The sequence below is a fragment of the Esox lucius genome, chromosome 7 (genome assembly GCF_011004845.1).
Source record: "Esox lucius isolate fEsoLuc1 chromosome 7, fEsoLuc1.pri, whole genome shotgun sequence".
Taxonomy (NCBI): Eukaryota; Metazoa; Chordata; class Actinopteri; order Esociformes; family Esocidae; genus Esox; species Esox lucius.
Genome location: NC_047575.1, coordinates 39693320 through 39710178, shown reverse-complemented (window position 1 = coordinate 39710178; position 16859 = coordinate 39693320). Strand labels below are relative to the sequence as shown.

The window sequence follows — 16859 nt, the reverse complement described above, 5'->3', positions numbered from 1 at the left end:
AAATGCATTATGGAATAACAAAACAAATATAGATGTTTAACACTTCAATGTTGCGTAACACTGCGCTATCATGTATGATTTAGGATCGGGTAGGATCCGTTTAAGATGACAGTCAAATAAATGGTCCGGGATAGATGACATCTAGCCACCAGAGGGCAGTGACGTTGAGCTGATGATGATGAGACTCCTCCCTATCTGTATCTCGCCAGCGGACTGTCCTCGTTGTTTTTTCTGTGAGCGGAGGGACGACCAGCGAAGTCTACAAATAGGCAGTTCGTTTATGGACATTTCCTTTCGAACATTTCGATATTCTTTAAAAAAAGAGAAAAAATTGTGTGACTCAGTCAGCGTGGTGTATTGCTACTTCCAGACTCACTGAGATCCTGTTGAGAAGAAAATGAAATGTCAAGCTAGCCAAACAGCTAGCTAGCCTGCATACAACCTCACAATCGGTTGATAATAACACATTGCTAACTACTATTACTTCAGATGGCTAGCTGCTGTCGCCCAATTGTTCACGGGGCAGGGTGCTTCTGAAGGAAACGGATCCTTTTTTTAACGTACAAATCGTGGAGATAAATATAACTACATCATGAGCGAAGAAGAGAGTTCCACATCAACGAGTAACAACAAGGACTCGAGCATTTCTCTGCTACTAACCAAGGACGGTCAGACATACTATGTTGACAAGAGTGGTGTAGTCGATAGCAGAAATGTGGTCACGCCGCAGGAGTCGGACAACAACATGTACTCGTACGACATGGACGATGCCGACGAAGAGAGCGACGTCTTGGACACCTCGGACCCGCGGGACAGCGCTGCTAGCCCAGAAGAACTCAACGACGAAGAAGGCTTCGGGGAGAGCGAGAACGTGTCTAAAACGTGCACATACGACGGGTGCACGGAGACCACGACGCAGGTAGCCAAGCAGAGGAAGCCGTGGATGTGTAAAAAGCACCGCAACAAGATGTATAAAGACAAGTACAAGAAGAAGAAGAGCGACCAGGCTATGTCCTGCGGGAAACCGGATGTAAGAGTTTATCTGCTATACACACACACAATCCAACAATCACACACAATCCAACCAGATCTAACTAATTATAGCTTGACAACGTTGTCAGTTGAATTAGAACAAGGCTGGGAAAGCATCCCCGTTCTGGGTCTCTGGGGGTGTATTCATTTCAGCATCTTCCCGTTGCGCGTGTTTTTTTTAATGAGGGATGCGATGTAGTGTACACAACTACTAAATGGGAATATAAACGGATCGGTCGGCTTAGACGTTTTCTCGGTCGTAAAAGGCCTGTATTTTTTTTGTTGCCGGAATGGTTACACCCGATTTCACTAATGTTATACTAACAGGTACTGTTTGTTCATGTTGTTTAGGAGAGCTTGGATGAGCGGCCGGTGTCTGTGAACAAACAGCGTCTAGGCAGCATGGGAGACCGGCCGGCCAGACCTTCCCTCATAGAACAGGTGCTCAACCAGAAGAGACTGGTAAGACACGTTTAAAAAACACGCTGTGGCGCCTGCCCCTGACGTTTTGCCTGGCGGAGTTATTAACGTACCAGGCAGCTGTGAGGTTGTCCACCTGCATGACAGATTATGGATCCCTCCCACAGTGTTCAGAGTGACATGAATCATATGTAGATGTATTATAACACGTGTGCACCAACAGCTTCAGCAATACATTTGGGTCCTTGGTGTGAACCACACACTGCTCTGGCAGTGTTGGTGTCTGTGACACTATTTGACACACGTCTCGACCTACAGCTGTTAATGGACCTCTGACTATGAACTTTGACAGTGCCATACATAACACACTGACATTCTGTTTTCCTCTGTCCCTGTCTCTCTCTTTCTCTCTGTGGGTGTGTTTTGTTGTCAGTCTCTGCTGAGGAGTCCTGAGGTGATCAGGTTTCTACAGCAACAGCAGCGCCTTCTCACCACCCAGAGCCGCAACCAATCGCAGCCCGGCTTCCAGGGCTGCTAACAGCAACGGTGGACGGCCACCCGGTGTGTCCACCTCTAGACATGGGTTCTGGGAAAAATGTTGCGGAATCGTGCAAATTCATTCCGGAACGATGTCAGTACGTCCTGGAACTATTCTCTAAGATGCTGAGGGGGCCCATTTGTTACTGCATGGACATTGTGCCCAAATATCAATAACTACTCTTCCACAGTCATTTGTACCATAGTTAAACATTAGAGCCACGCGTGTGATTACCTTTCAACAACAACAACAACAACAACAAAACAAAATCTGTGGAAGGACCTTGCACCACTCCCATTCAGAGGGGTGGGGCTAAAAGAGGAAGGCAAACGTCTTGAATGGACTTTGTGCTGAGACAATTATCCCTCTTTCCTAACCCGCTAGAAATATTGTGTGGTTGTTGTTTGATGGTTAATTTATTTAGTCTGAATTCACTGTGTCAGTTTGCTGTCTGTGTTTGTGTTGTTGTGTGACAATCATGCCAGTTTCTGGAGAGCAACTGTTCTGCAGGTTGTTGGTTCCGAGCCACGGGTCCCTGGACACAGAGTACTGCTGCTTTTTATTCTAGGCCTCAAATAAGGGAAGATTTAGACCTGGAACACCAGTTGAATACATATAAGTTATGTATTGACTAAAAGTTGATCTGGAATGGAGCTTCTGTTAAAATGACTGACATGTACAGGTGTGCTAAAAAGTTTGCATACCCTTGGAGAATAGGTACCATTTGTAAAGAAAACACGAGTGAGCAGGCAAAACACGTCTTTCATTTCTTATGGGATTCACATTCAACTGTAGGTCATAACAGAACGGCACAATCATAAAACAAAACATGGCAACAAAGAAAAAAATGAACTGACCCCTGTTCAAAAATCTGCATACCCTTGGTTCTTAATACTGTGTATTGCCCCCTTTAGCATCAATGACAGTGTGCAGTCTTTTGTAATAGTTGTCTATGAGGACCCGAATTCTTGCAGGTGGTAGAGCTGCCCATTCGTCTTGGCGAAATGCCTCCAGGTCATGCAATGTATTTGGTCATCTTGCACGCTTCACAGTGGGGATGGTATTCTGTTCACTATAGGTGTTGTTGACCCCTCTCCAAACATAGTGCTTATGGTTGTTGCTATAAAGCTCTATTTTGGTCTCGTCACTCCAAATTACAGTGTACCAGAAGCTGTGAGGTGTGTCAAGGTGTTATTGGGCATATTGTAACCAGGCTTTTTTGTGGCTTTGGCGCAGTTAAGTCTCAACCATGCAGCTCATTTTTGTTCAAGTATCGTTGTACTGTGCTCCTTGAAACAACCACACCATATTTTTCCAGAGCAGCCTGTATTTCTCCTCAGGTTACCTGCAGGTTTTTCTTTCTTTGTATCCCGAACAATTATTCTGGCAGTTTTAGATGAAATCTTTCTTGGTGTACCTGACCTTGGCTTGGTATCAAGAGATCCATTTTCCACTTTTTAATAAGTTATTGAACAGTACTGACTGGCATTTGCAAGGCTTTGGATACCTTTTTAGATCCTTTTCCACCTTTATCTTGTTACGCAGGTCTTTTGACAGTTCTATTCTGCTCTCCATGGCTCATTACCTAGCCTGCTGAATGCATCCACGTGAGAGCTAACAAACCCATTGAATATTTAAAAAGCCACAGGTGTGGGAAATTCACCCTTAATTGCCATTTTCACCAGTGTGTGTCACCTTGTGTGTCTGTAACAAGGCCAAACGTTCAGAGGTATGTAAACCTTTGATCGAGACCATTTGGGTGATTTCTGTTATAATTATGATTTAAAAAGGAGCCAAACAACTATGTGATTATGAATGGCTTCATATGATCCCTATCCTTAATTAAGACGTTTATTGCATGATCAGTCATATTTTGAAAGTCAATGCCAGAATCTCACAATTTCTGCCAGGATATGCAAACTTATGAGCACAACTGTTAATGTGATTACCAGCCGACCACCAGCTGTACTCCAGGTCAACGTGGTCTTGGTCCTCCCCAACCACAGGCGATTCTCCTGATTCAGCTCTTCATCCACCTAGTTATTAGAATTTGATGTGGTGATTTAGGGTTTGAAAGAGGGCCTACTGGATGACATCTCTACAGGAACAAAATTGGTGTGCAAGTGCGCGGGTCAGCATGGTGTTTAAGTTGGCTCTTACACTGGCAAGTTACAATGTAGCATTCTGGGTTTTACTCTATAAAGTTTGATGTGCTATGTGTATCAACGTAGAATTTGTCCCCTCTACCAATCTACAACCAGACTCGAGAAGGCTCTGGTTGTGCCCTTGTGCAAGGCATAAAGTTGGGCTTCGAAGTGCTGCGGAAGGGATGGAACTGTATCTGACTTTGGATTGCAGGGGTAACTTCAATGTTATGAGCTCAGTTTGTCAGGTATCATAAGTATATTACAATTTAACAACAGTTATCACTACTTACAATATTTAGGAAAAAGCTTTAATGAGACAAGCAGAAAGGGAGTCAGTCATTACAAAACCCACATTACATTGGGGGGGGGGGCACTGTTAAGATTTCTTTTCTTAAAGCTAAGGCAATCATTTCACAATGTAACAGGCTGTTACTGCAGCTCCAGGTCTTGTAGTACCAGTGGAGGCCAATGACCCTTAACTGAGGAGAATTGGTCCATGTTGATATCTGGATTGTAGTGAATGGAATGGAGCTAAACACATTAAACCCAGAGTGAGATACTATTCCATTTCCTCCATTTCAACCAACGCTGTCTGCCCATTCTCAGTTAACTTTCACCGGCCTCCACTGGGCAGAGTGTATGCGATTCCAACACATAACTCGCAACAAACACCAAACTACAGACGGATGACATCGCCGTCTGTGCCTGCTCAAAATGCACGTCCCATTGGTCGGTTGAATCCTGAATGACGAAGGGTGGAATCCGAATCACAGACGTCTCTGAGTGCAGTGAAAAGAGCTCGGTGTTCGCGTGCAGCGGTGCAGCTTTCAGTACATGAAAGGCTGAATGGAAAGGTATAACTAAAACTGGGAACTAGCTAAAACAATACATATGTTTATGTAATGCTGCAGGGATGTCACCAGACCCTGGAGAGTGGTTTTTTTTTTCTTCCGGTCAGCCCGGAGTGTTTTGCAAATCTGGTGATGTCCCAGTGGTCCTGTTATTTCTCTCTGTATCGCGGACAGGAAGTAACCGAAGGCCACGGGAAGTTATGTGTGATTCCCTGTAGGCCACCACAGTACCGTTGTCACGTGTGAATGAAATAATGCTCAATACCTGTCAGGAAGCACAGACTCGTGGAGGATTGTTTGTGTGTGTGTGTTAGGACACGGAAGATATGGGGTTATGCGGGGAGCCCATCTGGGTGAGGACCTTGTCCAGCCACTGAAGGGGGCCATGCAGGTGCACTTCGATCCAGCAGGGGGTGCTGGTGACGTCTTGGCGATGGTACTCTGCACCCCAGCCCTGTGCAGAGGAAGAGGATGTAAAGTGACCAGTCGGGTGGTGTTTTGTCCAAGCACATTGTAGCAAAACATTATAAGTTCAGGTTTTCCCGCCCAGTTTCAGTCCGTTTCCACTTACTGATTTAGACCTTGGTGTGTGTAACAGTCTTGGTTGGAACCTTCTTGGATCACTTCAGGAATGAGCAGAAGATCCCCCAGCTTCTATCCTATGACCTCTAACCCCCCCCCCACACCTGCAGACCAGGCGGTTACCTTGACGAAGCTCATCCGGATGGTGCACATCTTGGTGAGCTCGTAGACGACCTCGAAGCCGTGGTTGACGGACTGGGAGAGGAGCTGGGCGAACAGCTGGTTGTTGAAGATCTTCAGGCTGCAGCCGCTGGGGATCTTGCAGACGGTGGTGGCGTGGAAGCCGTGCTGGTAGTTACAGTTCCGACTCTGGACGAAGATGCTGCTGTCGCTCAGACACTCTGCGTACACCTCCCCTCCCACATAGTAGAGGTGCACTCCTGTAGAGGGGGAGGGAATGGGGGGTGGGAGTGGGGGTGAGTGAGGGGGTGAGGGAAGAGAGGGGAGTTAGTGTGTGTGTTTGACTGGGGACAGTTTTGTGTGGGTGTGGTCTCTTCCCTCTACTCCATCTGACCTAGCCGATTCCCTTAGTCATCAGAACACATCCCATAACCCTGACCGCAAGGTGGTGTTGGGGACCGGAGGTCGTGGCGAAGTGCCGCGGGCCTCCCTCTTCTGACGGTGACAACAGTCAGATAAACACTATTGACGCTTCACATTCATTTATTAATGACTAGTGAAAGAGGAGAAGTCCCATGTTCATTCACACCTGTAGGTGTTGGTGTTTACATTCACACCCACTGTAGGACGTAAAACGGACCAAGACATACACCCGGTCTCACCTTTTCCTATGTGCCGGCGTGTGTGCTCAATGGTGGAGTTGCGGTTGACGTTGGACAGCAGGCCAAGGCAGAAGCGGTTCTTGTTGTTAGAGGGATCGGTGAAGCCGTCGACCAGGACACTTCGCGACGAGGCGTGGAACGTCTCCCCGACGCGGTTATTCAGCTCGTAATACGCCACCGAGCACCAGTACTCCGGCTCCTCGTAACAGACAGGCCGGAGGTCTACAAAGAGTGGGTGCTGTTAGGGGGTGTACGGGGGGGTTGGGCGCGTGTGCGTGTGTGTGTGTGTGTGTGTGTGTGTGTGTTACCTCTGTGCGGAGCTGAGAAGATCAGCTTGGTGTTGGAGGATTCTCCAGGTTTAACATCCTCTGTCGGGGCGGTCTCCATCATACTGTAGGGGGGAGGTGGGGTCTCTGCTGGGTTGGGAGGTGGGGAGGAGGGATGGAGATGAGGACGGGAGATACAGAACATTGACAAGTTGCAAATGACCTAAAATGTATTATAAAAACATAAAAATATATGATCCTGTAGGAAGTTACAACCAGAAGGATTACAGTAATCATGTTCCTACTCATGATTTGCTTGGGGCTGGTGAGAGCCCCGTTTGTACATGTTGTACGACCCCATTTCCAAAGAACTTGGGATGCTGCTTATAGTGCTAATAAATACAGAATGCAATGATGTGCAAATCATTTATCCCTGTATTTAATTGAAAATAGTACAAAGACAACATATCATATTTTGAAACTGAGAATTTCTTTTGTTTTTGGAAAAATACAAAATACCAATTTGATGCTAAGAGCACATTTCAAAAAAGCTGGGACAGGGGCATGTTTATTACCGTGTTGCATATTTCTTTTAACAACAATGTGTTTGTGATCTGAGGAGACCAAATGCTGCAGTTTTAAATGTGTAATGTTTTCCCATTCTTGCTTGATGTAGGATTTCAGCTGGTCAACAGTTTGGGTCTCCTTTGTCATTTTTTCGTTTCATAATGTGTGAAATGTTTTCAGTGGGTGACAGGTCTGGACTGCAGGCAGACCAGTTTAGCACCCAGACTCTTTTACTAAGGAGCCATGCTGTCGTAATATGTGCAGAATGTGCTTTGGTATTGTCTTGCTGAAATTGGAAAGGCCTTCCCTGAAACATAAGTTGTTTAGATGGCTGCATATGTTGCTCCAAAACCTGTATATATTGTTCAACATTAATGGTGCCTTCACAGATCTGCAAGTGACTAATGTACCCCCATACCATCACAGATGCTGACTTTTGAACTGTGCACTGATAACAGGCCGGATGGTCCCTCTCCTCTTTAGACCAGAAGACAGGTGTCCATGAACCCCTCCCTATCTTTACTTCTGAAAAACTCATCCTCTCTGGGATATTCATTTTATACCCAGTCATGTTACTGACCTGTTGCCAATTAACATAATAAGTTGAGATATTCCATCAGGATGTTTTTTTAGTATTACCCAACATTTACAGTCTTTTGTTGCCCCTGTCCCAACTTTTTTGAAATGTGTTGCCGGCTTCAAAGTCAAAGTGAGCATATACAGTGCACAATTATTGGCACCCCTAGTAAAGATGAGTAAAAAGGTTTATTAAAAAATCACTTTTTGACTGAGAGACAACCCCTTGTTAAATAGCGTAGTGGTTAGAGACGCGGACCTGCAACCAATAGGTCTTGTGTTTGAATCTCGTTATAGTTAAAGCAAATTATGCATTAGGATTTGTTCTGGATAGGTAAAAACTTTACTGGCTACAACCTTCAGTAGCTACGTTGTTCATGGTATATTGCGACTATTTCTGGTGGATTCTTGAAGTACGCATCCGTGCATGCTTTTTGGGTCAGGATAGACAAAAACTTTGCTGACTACAACCTTGAGGTACATTATAGTAAACTTAAAATAAAACTGTTCATATTGCGACTGTTTCTGGTGGATTTGTCAAAGTATGCATGATGTTTGGGGTAATTTAGGCCAGATAAAAACCCTGCAGTAAAAGAGTAGGGGTTTCCACGATTCTCTCGTCTTTTCACTTGAAGAAAAAGTCAGTTATTGTCACCTATATTGATAGTTATTGTATCAATGTCATGAAAGAAAAACTAAAGTTTTGTGCCATGAAATAGCTTTGGCTATGTTAAGTTCATATTCTGTCTCACTAGTAATTGCTCAAATCTTATGACTATTCCAAGTAGTAAGTTAGATACTAGTCTATTACTGGCTAATAAGCTGTTAAAATGACCATTGGCAAAAGCCATTGGGTTAATAGATGCTGTTTGTGGTGGAAGTAAACTTAAGAAATGTTTCAAATGTGGCGTGATGTTAATGCGTGACAAAATGATCTGATGTCGAGATGCTATACTGACACTGGGCAAATGTTTAGCATCGTGGTGTAGTGGTTAAGACACACCCCTTCAAGTCAATTACTTCCTGTTTCACTGGGGTATAAATATGAGGTGACACAGAGGCCATATTCCCTTATACATACATCAACGTGAGAAAGATAAGAGAACACACAAATCAAATAAGGGAAAAGTGTGTTGAGCTTCACAAGTAATAATAATAATACATTTTGTTTATAATGCATTATATTTATATAGAGCTTTTCAATTACCCAAAGACGCTTTACAAAATGAACATGGAACAGAAACAAACAAATACCACGGGGAAACAACGAAAATTGAGAGAATGGGATTATGGCATGACTAGCGGTAGGCGATTTTGAACAGATGAGTCTTGAGGGAGTGGCTATAAAAGAAAAATAGCTACTCACCTGAAAATGCCCAGATCTACCATTCGGTAATACTGAAAGAGTTCAAAGCAACTGGAACTGTTACAAACGTGCCTGGAAGAGGACCCAAGTTTAGTTTGCCCCCAGACACCGTGCAAAACATTCTCCAAAGATCACTGTTGGAGATTTACAGAGGAGAGTAGCATCTTGGGGTTACGAAGTCTCCAGTACTACCATTAGACACCACCACCATGCCAACTACTTATTTAGAAGGCATGCCAGAAAAAAGTGCTATGGTCAGATGAAACAAAAATTGAGCTTCCACCATTGAACAGAAGGATGGCTATACCGAAAATAACCTGATCCCCACTGTTAAGCATGGTGGAGGTTCAGTGATGTTGTGGGGCTGTTTTTCCTCCAAAAGCCCTGGGAACCATGTTAGGGTACATGGCATCATGAACTCCATGAAATACCAGGACATTCAAATCTGAATCTGGCTGCCTCTGCCAGGAAACTAAAACTGGGTCGTCATTGGATCTTCCAGCAGGACAATGATCCTAAACATACATCCAAATCAACAAAGAAATAGTTCACTGAACACAAAATCAAGCTTCTGCCATGGCCTTCTCAGTCCCGTGACCTAAACCCCATTGAAAACCTGTGGGCTGAGCTGAAGAGGAGCGTGCATAAGAGAGGACCAAGGACCCTGGATGATCTGGAGAGATTCTGTAAAGATGAATGGTCTCTTTCTACTACTTCCTATTGAATTTATGGTTTTAATCATTTGCACATCATTGGATTCTATTTTTCTTTACATTTGAAACTTTTTCAAAAACAGGGTTGTTGAAGTAAAGTAGTACTGTAATGGAACAGTAATGCACTGTATTATAATGTATTGGTAATATAGTTGCAGGAACAGCAGATAGACCTGATGGTGTAAATGTGTTGTTGTACCTTTGAGCAGGGCCACTTCACTGGATCAAACCACTCCTCAGGGGCCAGCAAACATTTCACATTTTTGTTGTATCCCTGAACTCCCTTATCTGATTAGTTCACTAATTAAATCAGGTGTGCTAGCTCTTGAAAATAAAAAATAAAAACATGGAATGGCTGCCGGTTCCAAAGGAGAGGTTTGAGAACCCTTGTGCAAAATATGTGTAATAAATAGTAAAAACTTTATTTTAACACTTTAGTAGCAGTGAAGTTTTAGGGACTGGTTTGACTATACTAGCATTATATTAGTTGTAATGTGTTTTTGTTGGAGTAGCATTATTGTCATAATTTAGTAGTAGTATCTGTGATGTGGTAATGGACGGGGCTGGTTAAAGTCATGTCATATTATTGTAGTCGTTGTGTAGATGTAGTAGTAGTACCTGTGATGTGGTATGGGCTGGTCAAAGTACTGTAATATTATTACAGAAGTAATGTAGTAGTATTGTCACAGCACTGTAGTTGTTGTACCTGTGATGTGGTAGGGGCTGGTCAAAGTACCGTCATATTATTATAGTAGTAATGTAGTAGTATTGTCACAGTACTGTATTTGTAGTACCTGTGATATGGTAGGGGCTGGTCAAAGTACCGTCATATTATTATAGTAGTAATGTAGTAGTATTGTCACAGTACTGTATTTGTAGTACCTGTGATATGGTAGGGGCTGGTCAAAGTACCGTTATATTATTATAGTAGTAATGTAGTAGTATTGTCACAGTACTGTATTTGTAGTACCTGTGATATGGTAGGGGCTGGCTGGCTCGGCTGACCTGCTGGGAGAGTTGGGATAACTGGCGGGTGTGGGGGACTGGGCGACGGAGGAGGAGGGGGAGGAAGAGAAAGGGGTGCCAGGAAGAGGAGGGAAGGAATCGGGGTAGGTGGCGTTCTGGGGCATCAGAGGTTCCGTGTGGAGAGAGGCGTTACGGAAGCGAACCAGCAGGCTGTGCTGAGGGTTGAACTCACTGTGGCGTGGGACCAGCACCGGAGGGAGAACTGAAACAGAAGGAGGGACGTGAGAGGAGGACAGAGAGAGTGGGGAGTGGGAGAAGGAGAGACAGAGTCACAGTCGTACCTAATCTCGACAGACCTCTATCACAGAACCATTCCTCATCCCCCTACAGACCTCTATCACAGAACCATTCCTCATCCCCCTACAGACCTCTATCACAGAACCATTCCTCATCCCCCTACAGACCTCTATCACAGAACCATTCCTCATCCCCCTACAGACCTCTATCACAGAACCATTCCTCATCCCCCTACAGACCTCTATCACAGATCCATTCCTCAACCCCCTGCAGACCTCTATCATAGAACCACTCCTCATACCTAAAACATCATGATCCAATAAAACATCCTGACCTAATAAAACATTATCATCAAATGAAACATCATGATCCAACAAAACCAGTAAAACATAATGTTCCAGTACATCAGGTTCAAAACTATTATCAACATGAGCACAATATCATCACAACATATGTCAATAATCATGATAGAATCAATGCCAAGTGGCATTCAAAATGCCAATGATACTCCCTGAGGGAGCTTTTCCTTCTCTGAGTCCTATTATAATTGTTTGTACGTTCCTCTGTATTGTTAGCACATACATACACATCACTAAGCTGCTTCTGAGTTAATCTACTGGACGTTGGTACATTATGAAGTAGTCCTTCAGAATAAGGAACAGAACACTGTTTCAGACAGATGTCTGGGATAGATCAAATTGCATCCTGGAAAGATGCAATCTCTGATACGTCCAGTCTGAAATCTGATGCGCACGGCATACCGACATGGTCTTACAGATACAGCGAGAACACGTCAGATCTGTGTTTTGAAATGATCCATTTTTTAAAATGGCCCATAATAGGTTAAACTCCCTTTATATAACTTGTGACTCGATCTGAATGTCAGTCTCCAGTTAAAATAGGACCTCTGCCCGAACCAATCAATTTCCACAGAGATCCCGAATCTTAAAACACACTCCAGTGGCTTGGGACAATGGGACAACACATCTGAATGTACTGCCGGCTCTGCAACAAACTGCCCCTCGGGGGGGAAATAAAGACGACTAACTGACACACACCTGGAGTCTCCACTCGTCTGTAGTGGTACGGGTTAATGCAAATGTCCTTCTGTTTGGAGCCAAAGGGGAATTCACAGCAATCCAGGGCCTTGAGCTCGTGGTGGGACTGCAGGTCCGGCCAGCGCCACACCCGGCAGTAGATGACGTGGGGGAGGCCCTTACGATGGGACACCTGGAGACGCCCGTCCAGAGACCGAGGGATGGTCACACACTTGCCTGGCGGTTAAAGGCGAACGTCAGAAGCAGCTTTCTGAAGCAGTTCAGAAATTGCACAGCAGGATAGGAGAATTATTGTAACAGGTTAGGAAGATTTACATAACATGTTAGGAAAATGATGATTACAGGTTGGGAAAATTGACAATAACATGTTAAGAAAGTTAACATTACAGGTTAGGAAAATTTACATATTAGGGATTTTTTTTAAACAACAATGTAATGCTGAAATTCTCTCTAAAGTGATTCAAATAGGCATTAATTTTTGAATCACCTTGGCATCTTTTACATTACCTATTTAGATTTAGAATCCAACCAATGTTCACATTGTGACCAGAAATCACAAAAAATATATTATTTCAACTTATAAAAACGGGTGAAATAGTAATACTATGAATGTATTATAATAACACACAAACATGTAACAGCATCACTGAGTTAATGTTATAGGAACATCCTGAGTGAAATTAAGTCATTTTTATGATATCTATAACAAAATGGTTAAGATTAAACTCCATTCTGGTCTTTTTTTTTTTTCACATAGTATGACATTGAAAAACTAATGAGTGAATATATAATCAGTATGATATATCATCACATAGTATCTGAAAAATATATATGACTTAACATCACCCAGCCCCAACACCTAACCCTAATTCTAACCATAACCTCAATAACCTTACCTATATGCCTGAACATAACCCAGCACCTGAACCTAAACCTAACTGGTAATGCCTAATTTTAAAAGTAATTCTAATTGTTACACCATATCCATGTGTGAGTTAAACCCTAAACCTAAATTCTGACCCAAAAGGTTTATTTTTACTAGTGGCGACCTACCAAAAAACCTTGAGGGAACCAATTGTTCAGGTTTTACTATCTTTGTGTGGATTTCAGGTCCCCACGTGCACATAGACCAGGATCTCAGACACCCACACACGCACAGACACAGACACCCAAACACACACACAAATAACGGGGACACACACCCACACACACACACACACACACACACAGACAAACCCAGATACACACACAGAGAGACAGACAGGGACACTCACTGGGTTGTCCGGGGCAACTGAGGGCTCTCTCCAGCTCCTCCATCGCTCCCTTCTTCTTCTTCAGCTTCTTCACCAGGGAGTCTACTGCCTTCTCCGCCCACTTCTCCTCCTCGTCGCCCTGCTTCCACCCCAGCAGCCTCTTCACCGCCGGGCTGGTGAACGAGAAGAGCGAGGTGATGGAGGTGGTAGAGTGCATGATGAAGGGGTGACCGGAGGGATGGAAGGACGTCAAATCCAACTTGAGTGGAGTGACCAAATGTGACAAGAGTGGTTGGTGTGTGTGTGTGTGTGTGGGGGGTCGAGGAGGGATTGGATGGATGGATTGTAAAAGGATAAAGGAGCGAGTGAACAATGGAGAAAGGGATTGTGCTACAGGAGTGTGATGAGCATAGAAGATGGTTGTGAGGCAACTACGTTAACAGAAGTTGGGTTGTTTTGTGTTCCGACGTTTCCTGGTGAGACTAGGGCTGAGGGAGGTTCAGAATGGAGGTGGGAACAATGCCACAATCCCAAATATAATATTTGTATTCTTGCGCCGTCTTCTGTTGTTCTCTGCTTTTCTGTTCTTTCTCTCTGGTGTAGTCTTGTCAGTGGTAGACTTGTTTCTCACTGGTGTAGTCTTGTCAGTGGTAGATTTGTTTCTCTCTGGTGTAGTCTTGTCTGTGGTAGACTTGTTTCTCTCTGGTGTAGTCTTGTCAGTGGTAGACTTGTTTCTCTCTGGTGTAGTCTTGTCAGTGGTAGACTTGTTTCTCTCTGGTGTAGTCTTGTCAGTGGTAGACTTGTTTCTCTCTGGTGTAGTCTTGTCAGTGGTAGACTTGTTTCTCTCTGGTGTATACTTGTCAGTGGTAGACTTGTTTCTCTCTGGTGTAGTCTTTTCAGTGGTAGATTTGTTTCTCTCTGGTGTAGTCTTGTCTGTGGTAGATTTGTTTCTCTCTGGTGTAGTCTTGTCTGTGGTAGACTTGTTTCTCTCTGGTGTAGTCTTGTCAGTGGTAGATTTGTTTCTCTCTGGTGTAGTCTTGTCAGTGGTAGATTTGTTTCTCTCTGGTGTAGTCTTGTCTGTGGTAGACTTGTTTCTCTCTGGTGTAGTCTTGTCAGTGGTAGACTTGTTTCTCTCTGGTGTAGTCTTGTCAGTGGTAGACTTGTTTCTCTCTGGTGTAGTCTTGTCAGTGGTAGACTTGTTTCTCTCTGGTGTAGTCTTGTCAGTGGTAGACTTGTTTCTCTCTGGTGTAGTCTTGTCAGTGGTAGACTTGTTTCTCTCTGGTGTAGTCTTTTCAGTGGTAGATTTGTTTCTCTCTGGTGTAGTCTTGTCTGTGGTAGATTTGTTTCTCTCTGGTGTAGTCTTGTCAGTGGTAGATTTGTTTCTCTCTGGTGTAGTCTTGTCAGTGGTAGATTTGTTTCTCTCTGGTGTAGTCTTGTCTGTGGTAGACTTGTTTCTCTCTGGTGTAGTCTTGTCAGTGGTAGATTTGTTTCTCTCTGGTGTAGTCTTGTCAGTGGTAGATTTGTTTCTCTCTGGTGTAGTCTTGTCTGTGGTAGACTTGTTTCTCTCTGGTGTAGTCTTGTCAGTGGTAGATTTGTTTCTCTCTTGTGTAGTCTTGTCTGTGGTAGACTTGTTTCTCTCTGGTGTAGTCTTGTCTGTGGTAGACTTGTTTCTCTCTGGTGTAGTCTTGTCAATGGTAGACTTGTTTCTCTCTGGTGTAGTCTTGTCAGTGGTAGACTTGTTTCTCTCTGGTGTGACCTGGCAGAGTAGTGGCCTCCTGTGAAGGATGCTCTTCACACAGCCTGAAGTCCAGGTCAATTTTCAGAAAAGAGAAGAGAGGGACTTTTATATTTTTCTACAAAGTACACACACATACACACACACACAATGTTAAAATGACAGAAACAAGGCGGTACCTTGTGAATATTTAATATTTAATGAGGTCTTGGACAATAAATTAAGTGCCTGGTAATTATGGACACATAAATCATAAAGATTTGATGGTTTGACATCATCAGGTTGTCACAAAATCCTGTTAATGCAACACAGCTTGTTAGTCTGGCTTTTTCCTCCGGAGTGTCTCTTCCTGTCCAGCACTAGTTACACCATCACACCATACACACAATCACACACACCACACACACACACACACACACACACACACACACAGAAAGAGACAAACAGACAGACAGACAGAGATACAGACTGAAACATTCTTTATCCAGGCAGGAATGTTGTCCCAATCTCTCTCCCTCTTGGTCTCTCCATCTCTCTCTACATCTCTGTCTCTACCAGTATCTCTCTTTCTATGTCGATTCAGCCTGGTTCCTGTCCAGCACAGTTTTGCTACATGAGCTCATGTGTCATTCATGAACTAGATTGTAAAAACAAGAACCGTGGCTACATACATCTTTGTCGGTCTCATCTGTCTCTCTCTTATCATGTTTTCTGTCTCCATCTCTTTCTTCCTTTTTTCCCCCATATAAAATACATAATTTTTCCATTGTAAAAACAATTTCATTGAACGCAGATCAGTCAAGCAGTTAATGTTATCCTGTAAAAGAGGTATTGCTTTTAGCAGTGCCCTTCCTATAGTCAAGTGTCCTGTTTATTGTTATGATCTATCTCTTCGTGTCTGAACCTCTTAAATTGATAAAACAAAAAGGATATGTTGTCACGATTTCACTTAATTTATAGCAGACGTAAATAAATTAGCCAGCAGAAAAATGCCAAACATGCAGGGGGCAGGAATCACGTGAGTACCCTGATGCCGCGCGCGGTAGTGTGTGAGCGTGAGCGGACTCAGAAACTGCCTGAGTCAACTAAAAAACCTGCTATCCTTGACAACTGGATTACGAATAAGGACAGACACGGACACATCGGATCCAGGTATTTAGTTCGGAAAAGTTTGTGTTTTTAAACCATCTATGCGCACTATAGACACTCACCGTCTGCACTTCAATGAGGCAGCGGGGCACCAGCGCGTCTGTTCCGCTCTGGCTGTCTTGACTGTAGTTGAAACTGGCGTCACTCAGTCTGCAGGCTCAGATAGGCTTAATTATCTAATGCTTTAGTATCAGCTCAACCCCCGAAAGTAAACACGTCAGTTTTCCCTTTAATATCGGTGAGCTTTTTTTCTTCTGTAAATGCTATATATATATATATATATATATACGTTTCAGGTACAAAACATGACATTGCACATCACCGTCCACATCATAATACTTGTGAGGATATATTTTTTAGGCGTTATTAACAGACCGTCTTAGGGACATTCCACATGCTACTATTATTTATTAAAAAAAAACAATGACACTAACCTCATAGAAGATGACAAACTGCAGTTACTATTATCAAATATATATATCAAATCCTGTCGCTTCTGTTGTGTGAAGTCCATTCAGTGCTGCAGTTATTGTGAATGACGGCAGCGATTCATATCCCTCA

General features: G+C 43.5%; 3 protein-coding genes across 4 annotated transcripts; 1 reads left to right on the top strand and 2 right to left on the bottom strand.

Moving 5' to 3' along the window:
• The first annotated feature begins 208 nt into the window (after positions 1-208).
• On the top strand, positions 209-2755 carry rfxap (regulatory factor X-associated protein). Its single transcript, XM_010903595.3, has 3 exons — positions 209-1030; positions 1384-1494; positions 1886-2755. Exons 1-3 carry the CDS (start codon positions 593-595, stop codon positions 1988-1990), a joined length of 654 nt encoding a protein of 217 aa, XP_010901897.1. The 5' UTR covers positions 209-592; the 3' UTR covers positions 1991-2755.
• A 1668-nt stretch (positions 2756-4423) lies between these two features.
• Positions 4424-13657, bottom strand: smad9 (SMAD family member 9). Of its 2 annotated transcripts, none has more exons than XM_034293441.1 (7): positions 13436-13657; positions 12162-12377; positions 10811-11068; positions 6661-6768; positions 6353-6574; positions 5694-5950; positions 4424-5442 (listed from the first exon to the last, which is right to left on the bottom strand). In XM_034293441.1, the coding sequence occupies exons 1-7, from the start codon at positions 13629-13631 to the stop codon at positions 5299-5301; spliced, it is 1401 nt and encodes a 466-aa protein (XP_034149332.1). In that variant the 5' UTR covers positions 13632-13657; the 3' UTR covers positions 4424-5298. The 2 variants fall into 2 exon arrangements, with proteins under 2 accessions (XP_034149332.1, XP_034149333.1); XM_034293442.1 differs by having other exon boundaries at positions 6661-6765.
• A 225-nt stretch (positions 13658-13882) lies between these two features.
• Positions 13883-15396, bottom strand: LOC117594674 (cell surface glycoprotein 1-like). Its single transcript, XM_034292991.1, has 3 exons — positions 15393-15396; positions 14101-15214; positions 13883-14028 (listed from the first exon to the last, which is right to left on the bottom strand). The coding sequence occupies exons 1-3, from the start codon at positions 15394-15396 to the stop codon at positions 13914-13916; spliced, it is 1233 nt and encodes a 410-aa protein (XP_034148882.1). The 3' UTR covers positions 13883-13913.
• Positions 15397-16859: the final 1463 nt, after the last annotated feature.